General features: G+C 38.5%; 1 protein-coding gene across 1 annotated transcript in view; it reads left to right on the forward strand.

The window, feature by feature from the left end:
- The first annotated feature begins 1845 nt into the window (after nucleotides 1-1845).
- The window catches only part of CTR9 (CTR9 component of Paf1/RNA polymerase II complex), a 28911-nt gene continuing 9219 nt past the window's right edge, over nucleotides 1846-21537 (forward strand). The window contains exons 1-16 of the mRNA XM_045796491.2: nucleotides 1846-2096; nucleotides 3327-3425; nucleotides 5388-5627; nucleotides 6865-6982; nucleotides 7573-7662; nucleotides 10942-11090; nucleotides 12405-12512; nucleotides 16179-16286; nucleotides 16426-16662; nucleotides 16900-16989; nucleotides 17103-17231; nucleotides 17339-17522; nucleotides 18899-18987; nucleotides 19475-19660; nucleotides 19771-19858; nucleotides 20038-20186. Of these exons, the coding sequence (XP_045652447.1) occupies nucleotides 2052-2096; nucleotides 3327-3425; nucleotides 5388-5627; nucleotides 6865-6982; nucleotides 7573-7662; nucleotides 10942-11090; nucleotides 12405-12512; nucleotides 16179-16286; nucleotides 16426-16662; nucleotides 16900-16989; nucleotides 17103-17231; nucleotides 17339-17522; nucleotides 18899-18987; nucleotides 19475-19660; nucleotides 19771-19858; nucleotides 20038-20186 (2109 nt within the window). The 5' untranslated portion in view covers nucleotides 1846-2051. The remainder of the gene's footprint in view (nucleotides 2097-3326; nucleotides 3426-5387; nucleotides 5628-6864; nucleotides 6983-7572; nucleotides 7663-10941; nucleotides 11091-12404; nucleotides 12513-16178; nucleotides 16287-16425; nucleotides 16663-16899; nucleotides 16990-17102; nucleotides 17232-17338; nucleotides 17523-18898; nucleotides 18988-19474; nucleotides 19661-19770; nucleotides 19859-20037; nucleotides 20187-21537) is intronic.

Here is a 21537-nt window from a genome sequence, read left to right on the forward strand (position 1 = left end):
AGTTATTGAAAATTTTTTAAGTGTGTTTGGAAAAACTCAAGTATATGGATCTATCTTTTCAACTTCAAATTTTATGAAATCTAATACAGTTCCAGTATTTCTAACTGAAATTAAGCAATTAAGAATAAAGTATACAGATGGAACCAGAGGGTATTATGCTAAGCAAAACAAGTCATCAGAGAAAGACAACTATTGTACGATCTCACTGATATATGGAATTTAAGAAACAAAAAGAGGATCATAGGGGAAGAGAGGAAAAAATAAAACAAGATGAAACCAGAGAGGGAGACAATCCATAAGACACTCTTAATCATGGGAAACAAACTGAGGGTTGCTGGAGGGGAGGGAGGTGGGAGAATGCAGTAACGGGGTGACAGACATTAAGGAGGACATATGTTGTAATGAGTACTGGGTATTATATAAGACTGATGAATCACTGACCTCTACCTCCGAAACCAATAATACATTATATATTAATTAATTGAATTTAAATTAAAAAATGAAATTTTAAAAAAGAATAAAGTATATAGGTGTAAAGTACATACTGGATTTCCAAGACTTGTATGAAAAAATGTAAATTATCTGTTTTTATATTGATTACATGTTAAAGTTATATTTTGGATATATTGGGTTAAATAAAACGTTACTAAAATTAATTTCATCTATGTTTTTGTTTTTTGTATGTGGCTAAAAGAAAACTTTAAATCACCTAGCTTATTTTAAATTACATGGCTAATTACAGACTTGGCATTATGTTGGACAGCACAGCTCCAAATATCTCCTCAGCTAATCAAAAACATAAATTTAACAAAGTTTCCAGGTAAAGGCTTACAAAATTTCCGGTTAAAGTTTTTGAGGGAGTTGGGAGGAAATACAAACATCAAATTGGTATTTTTAAAAGATAACTGTGTAAGATGCCGAAGCTGGACTGGAATTTAAGCCGAGTGGCCAGAGTATTGGGTAAAATGGGAGGCTACTGCAGTAAACCAGGCAGAAAAGTGATGATACTGGTTTGGGCTAGAATGGAGGTGGTGAGATGAAGAGAAGCTACATCTGAGAGACACTCGGGACGTAAAACTGACAAAGTTTAAAAATCTACTTAATCAGATTATCTGATTGAATCAAAACATTGACTACAGTTTAATCATGTTCTACAATGAAAACAGTAATTAAAATGTATTTAATCAAATTCTGTAATTTTTTCAAAACACTGATTACAGGTTTAATCAAATTCTTCAACAATTTTATTAAAATCACAAATCTAGCAGATTCTCATATCCTAAGAACCGAAAAGACACACACACACACACACACACACACGCACGCACGCACGCACACGCGCGCGCACGCACACACACAATACCGGAACTATCACAAGGTTACAGAATTCATTGTAACATTTATATTTAAACTGATCAGAAAGGTAGCACAGGCATGACTGCGCCTCATATCTGCTAAAGGAGGAGGGGCTGAGGAATGAATGATTGAATTATTCACGGCAATCTGGAGCAGAAGACAGCGGCCAAGCCCGGGGCGCGGAGGCGGAGTCCGGGTCAGACCCGACTGCCAGAATTGGCCGGAGGTCCCACGTCAGTCAGTGGCCAGGCCCCGAACCCTCGCCTCATTCGTCGCCCCGCCCACCGCGGGTAGGTCGGCTACGCCTTCAGCGTTTTTATTCAGGCTGCGCCAGTGCGGGTCTGATTCAAAATCCGCAGACCCACCGAGGATCTGACCCGCTAACGAAAACCTCGACGCCGGCGTCCTACAGTCAAGGAGACGCCGGAGCCACAGGCTGAACCGGCCATCTGACAGACCCTCCCGCCGGGAATGCTTCCGGGGCAGGGGGCGGGGCTGACGGAAGTGGCCGGCAGCCGTCTGCGGTTCGTTGTTTAAGCGGCTGACGGGAAGGAGAAGCCCAAGCTCCTGCGGCGCCGCGGGGCGGCAGTCACGACCTGAGCCGGGGCCGCTGCTAACCTCTGGACGAGCCACAAGCCAGGAGTACCGGCTGCAGAGCGGAGGGGCGAGACGCCCGCTCGCCTTCTGATCTCATCATGTCGCGGGGCTCCATCGAGATTCCCCTCCGGGACACTGACGAGGTAAGTGTCGAGTATGGGGGAGGGTGGGGACTGTGAACTTGGACGATCCACACCTTCCCCCTTCTTTTCACTTCGCCTCCAAAGCGAGATCCCCACCTTCTCCCCCAGGATCCCAGGTCGAAATCCCCGACCGAAGCCGCAATCACCTCCTACCCCAGCTCCTGCCCCTTTTCAGGCTGGCAACATCACGTCCCCGCAGCCTCGGGGCCACCCCGAGGAGTTCTTGAAAGTTCCTTTCCTACCTGTTCGTATGTGACAGCACTCTGCTCTTCCTAATTTGTCGGACGCAGGGGTGTGAGAGTGCGCATAAATTGTTAAGGCGCCTCACAGGTAAAAGGTGGGCGCTGATGTCACCGTGGTCTCTGCTGCTCAAACTATCTTTCCCTGAGGATACATAGGATGTCGCCCTTCATCCCTTAGAAACTCGAGCCTGTCATGGTGCACTGTGTCCGCCACACACGGCTCCAACGGCGAAATGGAGACCCCGAGATCTACCCGCCACGGTGTGCTGATAGAATTAACCCTCTTCCCCTTCGGTTCGCCTCAGCATGGGTACCCTGTGGCTTGTCTGAGTAAAGCCCTCAGCATTGATGTTGTCTATATCCAGTATATCTCATACTCTCATTTTTGTTTGATTGAGATAAAATATTGAGCTATAACTGACTTAGCATAAAATCCACTGGTTTTCAGTAGTATTGTTGTAAAGTTGTGTGACCATCATCATCTATCAAATTCCAGAACATTTGCCTACTGTTAATTTTTGTGCCCACATTCAGGAGTGTGTGTGACACACAAATGCTGTCTCCCTGATGAATGTGTCCAGTGACATTCAACTTCGCATTGCCTCTAGGATTGTGCTTCTCAAGTAGTCAGGCCTATGGCATCAGAGTCTCAGGGGTGCTTGTCTGCACTTCACCGGGATTATATGTTAGGCAGGGTTTTGTTTTGTTCTTCTTGAGTAAGCAACACTTTTGTAACATTTTATAGTTCTGGTGATTTGAAGACATCTAGCAGTATTTGTTGGCTTCTCTATGCTTTTACCTTAATATTTTCATATGCCCTATTTGACATGTGTGCCTTAAATATGTCTTAACATATATACTTGCTCAGCCTTATGGCAAGTGAACACAAACCCTATGTATATCCATATTGATGTATATTCTGAAAAGCAGAAAAGAAGATATGTGAATTTGAAGAAATAAGAGTCAAAACCTGTATTTTGTGTTTTAGGTCATTGAACTTGACTTCGATCAGTTACCGGAGGGAGATGAAGTTATCAGTATTCTGAAACAGGAACACACACAACTGCACATATGGATTGCTTTGGCGGTCAGTGTTTATGTAACAAATATTTTTTATATGTTGACTGGGAAAAATATTTGGTTTCTATTTTCAGATATAGTAATAGCCAGCTTGGGAGCAGGATAAGTAAATTGTACCATATGTATGGAAGTTAATTGTATTACCATTTATGGGATAAGAAGGCCAGTTTCCTAAATGATATACTACTCCACTGGTAAATTAGTATATGTTGGTAAAAGCAAAATTCATTTAAGTTAAATAGTACTCTGTACTGTGTATTTGATTATTTATAAATTACTCAGTGAAGACTGGCTTATGATTTGTAGATAATCTGAGAAAAGACAAGGTGCTACCATGTAAACATTGTTACTTAACATTGTTTTCCCATAAAATAGTGTAGAAGGTGATTATATTCCAGGCTAACTCACAAAATCCCTTTGGATGAAGTTTATCTCAGGCTTCTTTTTTGTCCTGTTCAGTCCCTTCCATAACATAAACCCTACTGGAGATTCTCAAGAGAATCACCTCAGCCTAAAATTCTAACACCCTTCACTCTCCCCAGCACCAACTGCCTAATGTTTCCTTTTTATGAGAGCATCATAATAAATTATTCTGGTACTGTAATATAGGATATACTAAGATCATTTTTTTTAAGCAAGTGTGCCCAGGTCCCTTTTGTGTAAAGATACATAGGAGGCTCCTCCTATTATCTTGAAAGGAGAAGTTGATCTACAATTGGGCTTATATCCAATGCTCAAGCTTAACTGTTAAGAATTTATTAGATAAGGATTTGCAGAGAAATATTTTTAGTGACAATAGTGCCTTTCTGAAGTGTGAAGTTTTCCTGGTCTATGGAGAACCAGCCACTAATGCTTGTCATGCAGTTTTTAAAGTCAGAGGGGAATTTAGATTTTCTTTAGCACAAATGCCTCCTTGAGCAGCACTTACAGGAAAAATGGGGGATTGTAGGGTTAGTGCACCTGTGGTAAGATTGATGAAACATCGTGGGCTGTAGAGTGTTACAGAGAAAAGAGTGTATAGGCTTTGGAATTAGAGAGGCCTTTGTGCAAATTCCCACTTGGCTGCTAACTAGCTGTGTGACCTTAGACAAATGATTGCCTTCTCATCTAAAATGTGGGGATCTTAGCATTCATTTTAAGGGTGATTATACAGATTAGAAATAAGTATATAAAGCTCCTGGCATAATCTGTGGCCCACAGTAGGTGGGTAATAAATGATGGATCTTCCTTTTAGTATTATTGAATGAAACAGATGCCCAGGGATGTTATCCAGCAGGCCCAAAGTCATGGATAATTTTGATAGATCTAGAACCAGAACCTAAGTTTTCTGTTTAGAATTCTATATCCCCCTCATTATTGCTTTTTCTCTTGGGCTCTGATTTAGTTTGAAATCAACTATCGCTAGGTAAGTAGTAATTTGGAAACATATGGTGATTATCACTTTTTTAACAACTTTATTAGGCATAATTCACCTACAATAAGCTGCACATATTTGACATGTACCATTTGAGAAGTTTTAGCATATTTCACACCTGTGAAATCACCACTACATTCAAGATAATGAATATACCCATCACCCCCCAAAACCTTCCTCCAAACTCTTCCCCACACCCCATAGTGCTCAGTCAATCCTTGATCTGCTTTTTGTTTCTAAAGATTGCATGTTCTACAGTTTTTATACAAATGGAATCATTACAGTATGTACTCTCTTTGGTCTGGCTTCTCTCACACAGCATAATTATCTTGAGACTTATCCACATTGTAGCATGTATCAGTGGTTCTTTCTTCTGCCGAGCAGCAGCCGTTGTACAGATAGACCACAGCTTGTTTGTCTGTTCACCTGTTGATCAACAATTGAGTTGTTTCCAGTTTTTGGCTATTACAAACAGAGTTGCTATAAATGTTTGTGTGTAGCTATTTGTATAGACATATGCTTTAATTAATTCTAATTTGATTCTTTACCTTTTAGCTGGAATATTACAAGCAAGGAAAAACAGAAGAGTTTGTAAAGTTGTTGGAAGCAGCACGTATAGATGGCAATTTGGACTATAGAGACCATGAGAAAGACCAGATGACTTGCTTGGATACATTGGCAGCCTATTATGTACAACAGGCTCGGAAGGAAAAGAATAAGGACAATAAGAAAGATCTTATTACACAGGCAACCCTGTTGTATACCATGGCTGATAAAATTATTATGTATGATCAGGTAAATAAGTCAGATTTCTTTGAATTCATGAAAGAGGAAAGAATACCACATGAGAGTAAAATGTGTGTGTGATAGGCAATGGAATTTTTTTTTTTTTGGAAAGAATTTTTCTTAAAATAACATGGTCGATAATAAAAATATCAAAAGAAGAATTCCCTGTTAAAATTGGAATTTCTTTGGTTGTTGTACTGTTGAAGTAATGTGGGCAAATTTAGCATGTATAAAACTTATCCACAGGTTGAGTCAGTAATTCCGTCATCTCCGGGTGAATTTCAAGCATATTTTTAAAAATTTTTTATTTAAATTCGATTTAATTAACATGTACTGTATTAGTTTCAGAGGTAGAGTTTAGTGTTTCATCAGTTGCATATAATACCCAGTGCTCATTACATCAAGTGCCCTCCTTAATGCCCATCACCCAGTTTCCCCATCCCCCCACCAACCTCCCCTCCAGCAGCCCTCAGTTGTTTGTTTCCTGTGATTAAGAGTCTCTGTGATTTGCCTCCCTCTCTGTTTTCATCTTATTTTATTTTTCCTTTCCTTCGCCTGTGTTTGTCTGATTTGTTTCTTAAATTCCACATATATGGGGCACCTGGGTGGCTCAGTCGTTAAGTGTCTGCCTTCGGCTCAGGGTGTGATCCTGGCGTTCCGGAATCGAGCCCCACATCAGGCTCCTCTGCTGTGAGCCTGCTTCTTCCTCTCCCACTCCCCCTGCTTGTGTTCCCTCTCTCACTAGCTGTCTCTCTCTGTCAAATAAATAAATAAATAAAATCTTAAAAAAAAAAAAATTCCACATATGAGTAAAATCGTGGTATTTGTCTTTCTCATTTCACTTAGCATGATACCCTCTGGTTCCATCCATGTCGTTGCAAATGGCAAGATTTAATTCCTTTTGGTAGCTAAGTAATACTCCATTGTATATATATATATACACCACATCTTTATCCATTCATCTGTTGATGGACATCTGGGCTTCATATTTTGGCTATTGTGGAAGAATGAACTTTTCTTTTTGTCATTGTTCCTGGCACAGAAGACTTGCATTTCTGGATAATTTCTTGATTTGTAATTAAGAATTGCCCATTGGTAGTTTTTAAACACATTACAGTTGATAGAGGAATTTATGTGATACTCTACCTCCTTCCTATGTGGTTTTCATTTTAGTGTAACACATTCATGTTAAATTGTGTTTGCTCCTTGGTAAAGTCAAGTCTAAGATGATATATTACTTTTTCAGAACCATTTGTTGGGAAGAGCCTGTTTCTGCCTACTTGAAGGTGACAAAATGGATCAGGCTGATGCGCAGTTTCATTTTGTACTCAACCAGTCTCCAAATAATATCCCAGCCCTTCTTGGTAAGTCATTTTTGGCAACCATCTTAGGAAACTATCTTTCATCATATGCCTGTAATATATTTCTTTGACTGGGCTGGACAGCAATGTAGAAGAGCTTTACTTTATAAAAATGAAACTATCTGCAATACATCATTGTTTCTTTTGAAGTTACAATCACAGACCTGTACCCCTGAAACAAATAATACATTATATGTTAATTAATTGAATTTAAATTTTAAAAAAGGAAAGAATTCCCTTTACCATTAAAGTCACTTCAAAATATTAAAAAAAAATTATATATATATATATATATATTTATATATATATACACACCAGTTAAGAATAAGCTATTATCCAGTTCTAAAGAGTCAACAAGCAATGTCTATTTGGACAACTATAAGCTATTTTAATTGTTTTATACCATTTAACAGGATTCTTTTATTTATAGGCATAAATTAATATATCCTTACGGAAAACAAGTTTAAATATGAAATCATTTTCACCATTTTCAAGTATTATTCAGAGATGTATGGATTTAGGTGAGTTTATATAGAACATGTGAGACTTGTGTTCTTTAATCAATGCATGTTTATTTTTTAAAATTATTACAGGTAAAGCTTGCATTTCATTCAACAAGAAGGATTACAGAGGAGCTCTTGCTTACTATAAGAAAGCATTGCGTACTAACCCAGGATGTCCAGGTAAGAAAAAAACTTTATTTGAAGTCTAAGCTATATGTGATCCAACTGAAAATATTGAGGATTTGGCAGTTGCCTAGGAAGTTAGTTGTGAAAAGATGCTATGGGGTTGTTGAAATGACAGAATTGAAATTTAAAAAAATATATTATGTTTGATCCAAAAGCTGAATAGCAGATCTTTTTTTTTTTTTTAAGATTTATTTATTTTAGAGAGAGAGAGAGAGCAAACATGCATGAGTGGGAGTGAGAGGCAGAGGGAGAGAATCTTTAAGTAGACTCCCTGCTGAGCATGGAGCCAATGCAGGGCTTGATCTCATGACCCATGAGATCGTGACTTGAGCTGAAACCAAGATTCAGAAGCTTAACCAACTGAGATACCCAGGCATCCCTAGCAGATCATATTATAATCTTTTTGCTTTATACTATTTGTCTATTGAAAATCTCAGTCATTTACAAATCTTATTGATCAACTGTGCCAGGTATTGTTCTAGACCGAAGGAATGCAGCAGTAAACCAAAAAGACAAAAGTCCCTGCCTTGGGGTGCCTGGGTGGCTCAGTGGATTGAGCGTCAGACTCTTGGTTTTGGCTTAGGTCATGATCTTGGGGTCATGGGATCGAGCCCCATGTCGGGCTCCACACTCAGCAGGGAGTCTGATGGAGATTGTCTCTCTCTCCCTCTGACCCTCCCCCTGCTCACTCATTCTCTCTGGAATGAATAAAAAAATCCTAAAAAAAAAAAAATTCCCTGCCCTCGTGGAATTCATTTTGCAGTGGGGAAGATAAAATGAGTAAAATATATCCTGCATAAGATAGCAGTAAAAGGAAAGTAAAGCAGAAAAGGTGTATGAGAAGAATTGGGAGATTGCTTAGAAAGGTTGACCAGGGAGTGCCTGGGTGGCTCAGTCAGTTAAGCATATGACTCTTGATTTTGATTTGGGTCATGATCTCACGGTTGTGAGGTCAAGTCTTGCGTTGGGCTCTGCACTGGGTGTAGAACCTGCTTAAGATTCTCTCTCTTGGGGAATCTGGGTGGCTGAGTCGGTTAAGCATCTGACTCTTGATTTCAGCTCAGGGGCGTGGCATCAAGCCCCGCATTGGGCTCTGTGCTCAGTGGGGAGCCTGTTTCTCCCTCTTTCCTCTGCCCCTCCCCCTGCTCATGCTCTGTTTCTGTCTCAAATAAATAAAATCTTAAAAAAAAAAAAAAAGATTCTCTCTCTCCCCTTCTGCTCCCCCCGCCACCAAAAAAAAGAAAGGTTGACCAGGAAAATGGTAACAATTAAGTAAAGACCTTAAAATAATAGACATATAGATATATGGAAGAAGATTATTCCCAGAGAGAGAGAACAAGAGGTATAAAGGTCCTGAGAAAAGAGTTGGTCTAGCAAGTTTGAAGAACGGTGAAAAAGCTCTCTCCATCTGGAATGGAGAGAGAAAATGAAGAGGAAAAGTAGTAAGAATTGGGTCAAAGATAGAACCAGGGACCAATCATGTAAGGCGTCATAGATTATTATTATTATAAGCACTTATGCTTTTACTTTGATAGACATAGGAAGCCACTCGAGGGCTTTGGGCAAAGGAGTAAGTAATGAATGATCTTACTTATATATATATTTTTAAAGATTTTATTTATTTAACAGAGAGAGACAGCCAGCGAGAGAGGGAACACAAGCAGGGGGAGTGGGAGAGGAAGAAGCAGCCTCCTAGCAGAGAAGCCTGATGTGGGGCTCGATCCCAGAACGCAGGGATCACACCCTGAGCCGAAGGCAGACACTTAACAACTGCGCCACCCAGGCGCCCCTGATCTTACTTATATTTAAAAGGATCATTTGGGCTTCTGGGTTGAGACTAGAGTGGGTCAGGAGGGCAAGGACAGAAATGGGGAGACCAGGTAGAAGGCTTTGGCAGTCGTGTAGGTCAGAGATGATTGCGGCTTGCACTAGGTAATAGTAGAGGAGCAAGTGATTGGAATCTATATGTTTTGAAGGAAGAACTGACAGAGTAGATGTGATGTATGAGACAAAGGAGGAATCAAAGGGTAACTCCTTGTAAGAGTAGAGTTACATTTTAGTACATCTGGAAAATAGTTCAAGACAAATTAGTTTTAGACATGAAAATTTTAAAATACCTTTTAGACCTACAAGTGGAGAGGTCAGGAGTGCTGTTGTTCAGGAAAGAGGTCTGAGCTGAAGTAATTAACTTGGAAGTCATCAACATGTAGGTGGTACATAAAGCCATGAAACTATGAGGTCACCAGGGGAGTGAGTAGAGATAGAAAAAGGTCCGAGGATGGTGTTCTAGGGCACTGTGACATTGTAGAGGTTAGGGAAATGAAGAAGAACCAACAAAGGAGCCTGAGAAGGAGCAGCCAGAGATGTAAGAGGAAAAGAGAGTAAGGGCAATGTCCTTGAAGTCAAATGTAAAATGTTTCCAGGACAGGGTCAGACACTGTCCCATTCTATTGTTAGGTCAAGTAAAATAGGAACCCAGAATTGACCATTGAATTCAGCAGCATAGTAATCGTTAGTGACCTTGATAAAAGCAGTTTTACTGGAATGGTGGGGGTGAGATCCTCGGTGGAATACATTTAAGAGAAAATGGAAAAGGAGAGTTAGAGAGGCAGCAACTATAGCTAGATCTTTCAAGCAGTTTTACTATCAAGGGAAGAATAGGAATGGGTTGACAATTGGAAAGGGAAATGGAATCAAGAGAGGATTTTTTTTTTTAAGATGGGAGAACGTATGTATATGAGAATGATGTAGTAGAGAGAGAAAATTTGATAATGCAGGAAAAATAGGAGACGGTTGCTGGAGCAGTGTCCTTAAATAGATGAGAAGGGTAAGATCCAGTGACCAGTGGGGAGGTTGGCCCTTCATGGGAACATGGTGGAGTTTTGGCATGGCCTTGAAGTTGGGTAGCAAGTATAAGCATAGCTCTGAAGGGAATGACAGTATGTGCACATAGTCACAATGTTGAATGCCTTCATGAAACTTTTTGCTGTCTTTAAAAATTGCTCTTTGAAAATTAGATCTTGAAGGTACAGTGTAGCCAGGAGTGCAAGAAAAATACCAGTATTGTAGGTATTCTGTTCATGGTGAGAAAGGGGGTGGGCAGTATGGTATAATATCCACTGAAACTAAATTCATGATATACCAAAAGATTTTATAGTGTAGTTATACTGAGGTTAATTTTGAGATTTTGCAACTAAAAGAGAATATTTAATCATTTTGTTTAATTCAAACCCTAAAAATGTCCCAGTTTGACAGATTGACTATTTTTTTTAGCGGAAGTTCGTTTAGGAATGGGCCATTGCTTTGTGAAACTTAACAAACTGGAGAAAGCTCGTCTGGCATTCAGCAGAGCCCTGGAACTCAATTCCAAATGTGTGGGAGCATTGGTTGGACTGGCTGTACTAGAACTCAACAATAAAGAGGTATGTGAATGAAAAAATTCTTTCGTGACTGATCTGTCAGGCTCACTATACTTATCTAAAACTCTTGAGACCAGAGTGTTTTAGACGTCAAGATTGCAGATAATAGAAATGTCATATGATGCCTGCACTGCATAATATCTAACACCCAGGTATTAGGACACCACCCCAAATGCAAACTTATATTTCTGTGTTGGAATGAGTGACTGTTCACACTAATAGGATAACTCCACAATTTAGGTAAAGTTTTGCCCCCATGTAAGCTTGCTCTAAGATTACCAAACAACTTGTTTTTTAAGAAGTTTTTGAATTTCAGAATTTCAGGTAAGCAGTTGTACGACGTTTGTCAGTTTGGAATGCTTTCCATCGCAAGTAACAAAAAGCCTACTGCAGTGACTTAAACATGAGGGTTTTTATCGTCTACCAAACCAGCTATCTAAGGTCTTGGATTTGGCACCTCAGTATCCTCAAACCCAGAATTTTACATCTTTCTGTCCTTCCTTAGTATGTGGATTTTCCTCCTCATGTCTGTCACCTCATAGTTGCAAGATAGCTGCTGTCTTTCCAGGCTCTTGTTATTTCATCAACCTTATATAGAGGGAGGAAAGGGAAAGGATAAATGGCTTTCTCTTAGAGCAGTTCTATCCCCGTCATGCTTCCCCTTGTGTGTAATTGTCTAGACAGGGTTGTCAGAGTTTCTTAGCCTTAGCTAAGCTACCTATTGACTTCTGGAGCTATGTAATTTTTTGTTGTGGGAAATTATCCTACCCATTGGTAGGACGTTTAGCAGCATCCCTGACCTCTGGCCACTAAATGCCAGCGTGTCCTACCTGTTGTGATAATGAAAAATGACATCGCCCCCAGTTTAGAACCACTGCCTTAGGCTGATCCCCAGAGAAGGGAAATAGATTATCTTGACTGGTTTAGATCAATCATCATTCATCCCCTGGGGTTTGAGAAGAGGAAGAAGGAATTTTCCTTCCTGAAATTAAAAGATCACAAGCTGCAAAGTCTGGACTCTATTAACACAGTAAGGGGGGTAAACTGGCTGTTGGGTAATCCGCAGACATCTGCCACATCAAGAAGACAGCCAGGATCTATAAAAATACCAAAGGTGGCTGATTGTGAGGGAAGTTCTAACAATTTAATTCACTATTAGAAATTTTTTTTTTTATCCCTGCTGAAGGTTAACTGAAACGAGCTATATTTTGGTATCTGAACTTAGATTTATATAACCTTATTTCTTCAGACTATAAAGAAAACTTTGAGAAAAATGCTAAGTAAGTAATGACGCTGTTGTCATTGTTTTTCTTTTAGGCTGATTCCATCAAAAATGGTGTCCAGCTTCTTTCCAGAGCCTATACTATTGATCCTAGCAACCCCATGGTATTGAACCACTTGGCAAATCACTTTTTCTTCAAAAAGGTAAGAGAAGTCAATTTATTAAAGTTGTTTGCTTTTAAATCCTGATTTGTTTTTCTGTTCTGCAGTTGATACTTTTTTTAACTTGGAATAAAATTGAAAATGTCGAGTTTTTTTCAAATTAAAATTTGTATTAGTTAATTGGGGGTGGGTATGTTTGTTCACTTACTCATTTAATATTTATTGACCCTTTATACTCTACCCAACACTGCAGTAGAGACGTGGAGATGAAAAAAGTGTGGTTTCTGCACTCGGTTCAGTTTCATAGAAAACACAGACATGTAAACAAATGTAAATATAGAAATAAAGGCCTCTATCTTGCTGTGGTAGAGAAACGAAAGAGGAGGTGACCAAGTGGTTAAGAAGGGTTTTCACCAAGAAGGAAAAGCTCTTGAACTAGGTTTTTAGGAGGAGGTCTTTAGGTAGTTGAAAGGGGAAAGGCACAGATGTAGAAGTAGTCTCTAGTTTAGTAAAAGCATGGCATATGGTGGGCTCATGCTAGACAATGCATTGGATCCAGGTAGTGAGGCACTTGTGTCATTTAAGGGGTTTGGACCTACTTACATAGGTATCCAAGGAGTTATTGAAGTTTTTATTTTTGCATATTGATCAAGATATAATTTTTAGAGTTGCTACTAATTCTGTAGAAGCAGTGGTATTTTAGATTTCTTGAATACTAAATCCAAGATTTTATTGGCAAAGTTTTTATATAGTAAGTATGAAAGTTTTACTTGCCATATGGAAACCAGGTACTAAATTGTACTAGGAACTTTAATTAGATAGCAATTTAGGTAAAAGTGATAGCATATCACTGTTATTACTGCTATTAATACGCAGTCAATACTTACTAAATACCAAGTATTACTAAAAATGAATTTCATGGGGGTGCCTGGCCAGCTCAGTCAGAAGAGCATGGGACTCTTGATCTCAGTATTGTGAGTTGGAGCCCCATGTGGGGTGTAGAGATTACTTCAATAAATAAAACTTAAAAAAAATGCATTCCTGGGGCGCCTGGGTGGCACAGCGGTTGGGCGTCTGCCTTCGGCTCAGGGCGTGATCCCGGCGTTACAGGATCGAGCCCCACATCAGGCTCCTCGGCTGTGAGCCTGCTTCTTCCTCTCCCACTCCCCCTGCTTGTGTTCCCTCTCGCTGGCTGTCTCTATCTCTGTCGAATAAATAAATAAAATCTTAAAAAAAAAAATGCATTCCATGAATTTGTAGAATAGTCAGGTAATAGTCAGAGGTAGTTAATATTATCCCCATTTTGTGGATGAATAATTGAGGCAGAGGTAATAGGCTAAGGTCACACAGCTGTTTACCATGATGCCTTATGCCTTCTGGCTATAGCAGCATACTCCCCATTCCTAATAAATTATTAATTAAGCTTTATGCTGTAACTGTTATAGAAGAAGATGGAAATGTATCTTATAAGTACTTGAAGTGTTACTGTTTCAGATAAAAGAGTTACACAAGTATGCTTTTTACTAAAAAGAAAAACAAAGGACTAATAATCCTAAATATTTGAGTACATATTTAATAATCATTGCTCACAGCTGTTAGGACAGCTTCCTTGAACCAAATGAAAATTATTCAGTTTTTAATTTTCAATGCTAGTCACCCTTCCACTGCTGAAGATAAAGTCTTGCTTTTTAACAAGCTCAAAACCTTTTAGATTATATATGTGAAATATGTAAATCAAGCCAGTCTATTTGAGTGTTACTGAACACCTGATATGTGATCAACACTGTGAAGTCATCTTGTAGTGAATATATGTCCTAAAGATTTACAGAGCATGCTTACATATGTTTTCTTGATCTGTCATCAGAGCAGCCCTAGGAGGTAAGCAGGGTATTTCTATTTCCCTTGCTATGAATAAGAAAATTGAGATTCAGCAAAGTTAGGTAACATCACTTGCCCAAATTCACTCAGTTAGCAGGTAGTACAGTTGAGATATGGCATTTTAATTCTCTGCCCACCACACTACATTGCCTCTCCTGTAGAAGAATCATTTAGCTGGGAAGAAAAGGCATTATAAATTAACATCCCAGATACTTCAGTAATTAAGTAGTAAAGTGGGTTTAGAGCTGGGAGCTATGGTGACTCCTGGAGCAGTTAACACAGACTTCCAGAAAGAACTGAGAATTAAGGTTGGTTGTTTGATCAGAAAGAGAAGCAGCTGGAATGCAGAGGGGGTTGGGGACAAAAACTGGAGGAACCAAAAAGATGTGAATAAGGATTTTAAAATGGAATGTAATCTCCAATACATTTTATGTTAAATTTCAAAATGGAACCATTTTATTCCCTAAAAGATGTGTCATGAGCCAAAGAGTAATAAAAATAGAAAAATTAAAGTATATTCCAAACCCAACATTTGACCTTTACCCTCATCCCAGGGAGCAATATATAAATTTAGCTGAAAGGCTGTGCAACCTAATTCCAAGTGTAGAGTTTGAATCATTTGGTTCAAATTCAGGTACCACCATTATATAGTTATGTGGCTTTGGGCAAATAATTTCCCTAAACTTTAATTTCCTCACTTGTAAAACAGTAATAAAACCTACTTTATAGGGTTTGAGTAGTGGCAGTTAGGATTCAATGTCATGCGCATATTAAGTACTTATCTAATGGAAAACAGTTACTATTAAGAACAGCAATCACATTATTATTCCTAATATTTTTTTAAAAAGTTGAAACTGACCATTGACCAAACAAAGGCTCTCCAGACCAGATTACTATCAAATGGATAAAATATATCCCTATTAAAACCAGAAAGTTGTTTCCTACTCCCAACATATGAACTCTGAATTTGAAACTCTCAGAAGATTAGCTCTGTAATCCAAATTAAGTCAGGTCTAATGGGAAAGTCATGACCCATGCATCTGAAGAGAGCTGAATTCAAATCCCGTCACTTAAGCTTGCTACCCTTGTGTATTTCCTTGGAGTCAGAAAAAAATTAAATCCAGATTCTAGCTTTTCCACCTTAGACAACACACTTTATTTCTTTAAGCCTCCATTTCCCCATCAATAAAATGGTAATAATGATACTCTTTGAAGGGTTTTCGACGGAGGCTAGAATAATTGTAAGTATCATACCTACCACAGTGCTTAGTATATACTAGTTCTCAATAAATTGTAACTGTTCCCTTTACTAGTAATAAGGGACTTAACCTCTCAGGTCTTCTCATCACAACAATAGGGCTGATACCTCAAAGGATTGTTGTGGGATTAAATAAAGTAATAGATGTGATGGCTAGGTGTTAAGGTCTATGTAAATGAATGTATATGCAAGGAGAATGAGAAAAATGATTCGTAATTCTGGATACAGCACTGTTATTGGTAATTTAGTGAACACATTTTATTTTATTTATTTATTTTTTTAAAGATTTGATTTTATTTATTCGACAGAGATAGAGACAGCCAGCGAGAGAGGGAACACAAGCAGGAGGAGTGGGAGAGGAAGAAGCAGGCTCACAGCGGAGGAGCCTGATGTGGGGCTCGATCCCATAACGCTGGGATCATGCCCTGAGCCAAAGGCAGACGCTTAACCGCTGTGCCACCCAGGCGCCCCTAGTGAACACATTTTAAAAATGAAATTTGAGGAAGCCTTATGATTGAGACTGTTAGAGTTGTTTGAATTGACTCAGTTGATTTCTGGATCCCATTGTTCAGGATTATAGTAAAGTCCAGCACTTGGCTCTCCATGCATTCCATAATACAGAAGTGGAGGCTATGCAAGCAGAAAGTTGTTATCAGCTGGCTAGATCATTCCACGTTCAGGTAAGATCATTTTAAACCTTCTCTAAATATCTAATTCTTTTGTTTCATAGTGTTTCAAGTCTTTTAAAAGCTTTCGCACATGAAAAGGAAGATAAACTTTTGTACATACTCTTGGTCTTGTTTGATTTTCATCTTTTAGGAAGATTATGACCAAGCCTTCCAGTACTACTATCAAGCCACACAGTTTGCTTCATCCTCTTTTGTGCTGCCATTTTTTGGTTTAGGACAAATGTATATTTATCGAGGTGACAAAGAAAATGCATCTCAGTGCTTTGAGAAAGTTTTGAAAGCTTATCCTAATAATTATGAAACTATGAAAATTCTTGGCTCGCTATATGCTGCCTCAGAAGATCAAGAAAAACGAGATATTGCCAAGGTACATTTTTAAAAATTGTAGCTATTTTCTGATAGTTATCACTAGACTGTCATGCCTCATTCTTGTTATTGCTAGTAGAGATATGATGGAAGCGGTTTTGTTAGCCGAGCTTTGTTCCGGTTGAAATAACAAACAGTTGACGTATTAAACAAGGTAGAGTAGCTACCACTATTTACCTTGACAGCCCATAGTTGCTGCAGTAAGCCTGCTTCAGCTTAATGATCTCTTTTATCCCAGGGTCATTTGAAAAAGGTCACAGAACAGTATCCTGATGATGTTGAAGCTTGGATTGAATTGGCACAGATCTTAGAACAGACTGATATACAGGTATTTTAGCAGTGTTTTTGGTCTTCTATCTGATGTGTTTTTTGAAAGTGTGGTGTAGTATTTCTCCCTTTCATTTTCACTTATACCTTCTTGTTTCCACCATGAAAATACAGGGTGCCCTTTCAGCTTATGGAACAGCTACACGGATCCTTCAGGAGAAAGTGCAGGCCGATGTCCCGCCAGAGATTCTGAATAATGTGGGTGCCCTGCATTTTAGACTTGGAAATCTCGGGGAGGCAAAGGTAGGGAACTGGAAATATTCCCTTCTTACATACTGTCAAGTTGATGCACACTTTTTTAGATGGATTAACTATCTTTTAACAATGTAATTTTCTTTTCTTTCTCTTAGAAATACTTTTTGGCGTCATTGGATCGCGCAAAGGCAGAAGCTGAGCATGACGAGCATTACTATAATGCCATTTCTGTTACAACATCATATAATTTAGCCAGGCTCTATGAGGCAATGTGTGAATTCCATGAAGCAGAAAAATTATATAAAAACATCTTACGGGAACATCCTAATTATGTTGACTGTGAGAATTGTGAACTTCTTTTTTTTTTCAAGATTTTATTCATTTGACAGAGAGCACAAGCAGGGGGAGCAGCAGGCAGAGGGAGAGCGAGAAGCAGGCTTCCTGCTGAGCAGGGAGACTGATGCAGGGCTTAATCCCAGGTCCCTGGGATCATCACCTGAGCCGAAGGCTCAGCCACCCAGGCGTCTCAAGAATTGTAAACTTTTTTTATGAATTAAAATTCCCACAACAGCAGCAAAATTCAGCCTGAAAAAAATCTTTCTTAGAACCAATAGTAAAAAAATGTGAGTTATAATGTCGCCTTTCCCTTGAAGGCAAATTTATGGCTTTAAAAAAACAAAACAAAACAATGCAGCTTCACTTAAATTTACGCTAGAAACTAAAAGAAATAACTAAAAACCAGTTGAACCATATATTTCATAGGGGAGGCGATCTTCAGTGGGTAAGCTACCTTTATTAGACTTTGAAGAACTCCTTGGCTTATTTGGTGATGGATGTACCTTTATGATGCTCTTGCTCTGATTTCCTGTTAACATTTTTGCAATGTTTATAATAGTAAGAAAGAACACTATTTTATTTGGAAATAATTATTACTAAAATGTCCTACCTTGAGTTTTTACACACTAGATATTGTAAAATTTGGAAAGTTTTTAATTAAAAATAATTTATAATACTATACTTCCCTTGAAAGAACCTAAAGCTATGATATTTTGACTCTGGTTAAATCAGGAGCTATTAACTTGGCCCTGATCATGCTGTTATGGATGCAAAAGTGATTTAAAACAAGTAAGATTTTAATTGAATGCCCAGCTGAACTTGAATTGGTTTGATAGGCAATAGTAAGCCATTGTTAGTTGCCTGAGGAGAGTGACATTTTCTGGAGAAAATAACAACTTGCATTTGTGTGACACTTTCTTATTGTTGTTTAAGTGGAAGCCCACAGTTAGAGCCCAGATTTTCTAACTAGTAATCCCTAGTAGTCCATGCTTTCACTGTTTTGCCAGAAGACAAGCAGCTTTTTAAGAAAAAGTGACAGCGTGGTACATCAGAGAGAAACTGGAAACAGAACTGCTCCAAGCTTTTTAAGTAACTGTGGTAGAGATAAGAACTTGGACCAGGGTGCTAACATTGGGAATAGACAGGCAGAGATAAATCTGAGATTTCAAAGAGTGAGACTTGATGGTGACAGAGTTGCTCTTTAACTTGTTAGATTATTAATTAGTTTTATTGGTGCTTAGTATTTTTCACCTGTGGGATTTCTGTTCATTGCATGAATGAATTAACAAAATACAATCATTTTGAAAGTATGACTTAAAAATTATGATCTTTTATAGCTAATATTTTAAACATAAAAACTTCTAAATGTATATTTTCAGGCTATCTGCGCCTAGGAGCCATGGCTAGAGATAAAGGAAATTTTTATGAGGCTTCAGATTGGTTTAAGGAAGCTCTTCAAATTAATCAGGTTGGTAGTATTAACTCTCAGGTTTGAAAAATAATATTCTCACCTTTTATTTTCATAGTAAATCAGTTTCTCATTTTAATGTCTATCATATGTCTCATATCTTGACATCTCCCTGTTTTATTTTTACTTGTTAAAGATACTAGAGAATAAAAGTCATCTAACCTCTTTGATTGTGGCCCACAGAAATAGCCTTTACATCATAGCCTAGAACGCGTGTGTATACAAACAACTAAAATCAAAGTTTTGCAAATCTTTATGTGCTGTCGCCATGTGCTGTACACTCATGACCTTCCTATATTCCATTCTGTTGCATTTCTTATGCTGATAATTATACACTAAATTGATTTTACAATTCATGAATCCATCTCCACTCTCGATTTGTAAATGTAGCTTGTAAACCTCTTCAGTAATCAGCTATCATGGAAAGGTGATTGATGACTCTGAATCCAAATTACAGATTTTGATTCTTAACACATGTGTGTTTCAGGACCATCCAGATGCTTGGTCTTTGATTGGTAATCTTCATTTAGCAAAACAAGAATGGGGTCCAGGACAGAAGAAATTTGAGAGGATATTAAAACAACCATCTACGCAGAGTGATACTTACTCTATGCTGGCGCTTGGCAACGTCTGGCTCCAGACTTTGCATCAGCCCACCCGGGATCGAGAAAAGGTAATTACTTTTTGTCTCTTCATTTTTTTTTCCTTTTTGTCTCTTTAAAACAAAACTGACACTTGACTCCTGTTTGAATTTTGTTTTATAATGCTTGTTTCTTTTTATAGGAAAAGCGCCATCAGGATCGTGCTCTGGCCATCTATAAACAAGTACTCAGAAATGATGCAAAGAATCTGTATGCTGCTAATGGCATAGGTGATTATAAGACACGGGCAACTGTAGTGATGTGTGAAATAAGTGCTTTCACAGGAATGTTTGTAGATCATAATTTCTCCCTAAAAGTAATAAACATAGTTGTTTTAAAATATGACTTTCAGTTGTTTTTCTGGCTACAATTAGAACATTCTTAAATGTGAGCCTTTTTATAATTTTAGGAGCTGTTTTGGCCCACAAAGGATATTTTCGTGAAGCTCGTGATGTATTTGCCCAAGTAAGAGAAGCAACAGCAGATATCAGTGATGTGTGGTTGAACCTAGCACACATCTACGTGGAACAGAAGCAGTATATCAGTGCCGTTCAGATGGTAACAGTTTATCTTCCAAGATGTTTTTATATTGTGTTGATCGTTGAACAGATGTTTTCTTAACCATTCTGACCCTGCCGTGGAGCATGTGATACTGTGTCTGTTCAGAGACTTACAGTCATATAATGTTAAGGCCAGTCTTTGGTGTTCAAACAGAGATATGAGTCCTGGTGCTACCCCTAATCGCATGCCTTGGGCAAAGGACATCCTCTCTGAACCAGTTTCCCCATTTATAAAATGGAGATCGTGTACCTTAAATTCACAGAATTGTATGAGGATCCAGTATGAAGAGTACTAGATACCATACTTGGTACTAACATGCCTAGTATATCAGTAAGTACCCAGAAGATAGGAGGATTTAATATTTGTTTCCTTGTTTTACACTCTTCTTTCTCAGATGGGAGAAATCGAGTTTCAGAAAGGTTAAATGACATTTTGGAAAAAAAGAAAAACTCCATAGGGATTAGTTTTCATCACTGTAGAATCTTGTTAGGCTTTTTGTATTTGTGGAGAGCTTGAGCTTGAAGTTAAAAAATCGTATTTAGCATCTAGGGGTGCATGGTTTGCTCAGTAGGTAGAGCATGTGATTCTTGAGTTCAGGATTGTAAGTTTAAAATCTTTAAAAATATATATATTTAGCATCTATAGCATATTAAAAAGTAAAAAGGTTCTTAGGCTCTATGGGAAATAGTATGGTCAGAAAAAACAAGGTTCTTACCAGAGGTAGAAGACAAGTGCAGTCAGGCTCCTGGAAGTGGTTAACCTTTTGTCTAAGAAGGGTGGATATTGTTATCAAATTCAGAATATTTGAAAGGCACTAGTCACAAAGATTTATAAAATCCAGACTGCATATGGTAGTCTCAGGGGTGGTGTTTTTGGAGGTAGGGCCTTCCTGATCTGCAGAGTGATAATGTTGCCTTTTAAAAATGCAAATTAATTACCAGGGATATTCAAGGGGAAACTCTCTAACCACCTTCCATGAAAAAGATCTTACCTATGACAGGATAGGTTCCATGGTCAAAAGTGAAGTGTTCATGGCAAAATTGACACCAGTATTGCTATATATTGGTTTTGCCAAGAAGTTAACAACCACAACTGTGAGATTTCACATGCTCATTGGCAGTAGTTTCCACTGATCCTAAAGAAAGGTGGTAGAGAGATTAACCCAGAGGAGCCAGGCGTGTAACTTTTAGTAAGTTGTCAGTCAGCTGATTCTAGATAATATTGCTAGAGATATGAAAAAGGCCCTCCCATCTATTTATCCTTTCAGTGTTGGTCCGAGTTTCAAATGGAAAAACTATTTTGAGTATCTAGTTGTGGGTTTTTTGGGTTTTTTTAAAGCAGATATACA

The sequence above is a fragment of the Ursus americanus genome, chromosome 24 (assembly GCF_024610735.1).
Source record: "Ursus americanus isolate L20-20 chromosome 24, mUrsAme1.1.p, whole genome shotgun sequence".
NCBI classification, from domain to species: Eukaryota; Metazoa; Chordata; class Mammalia; order Carnivora; family Ursidae; genus Ursus; species Ursus americanus.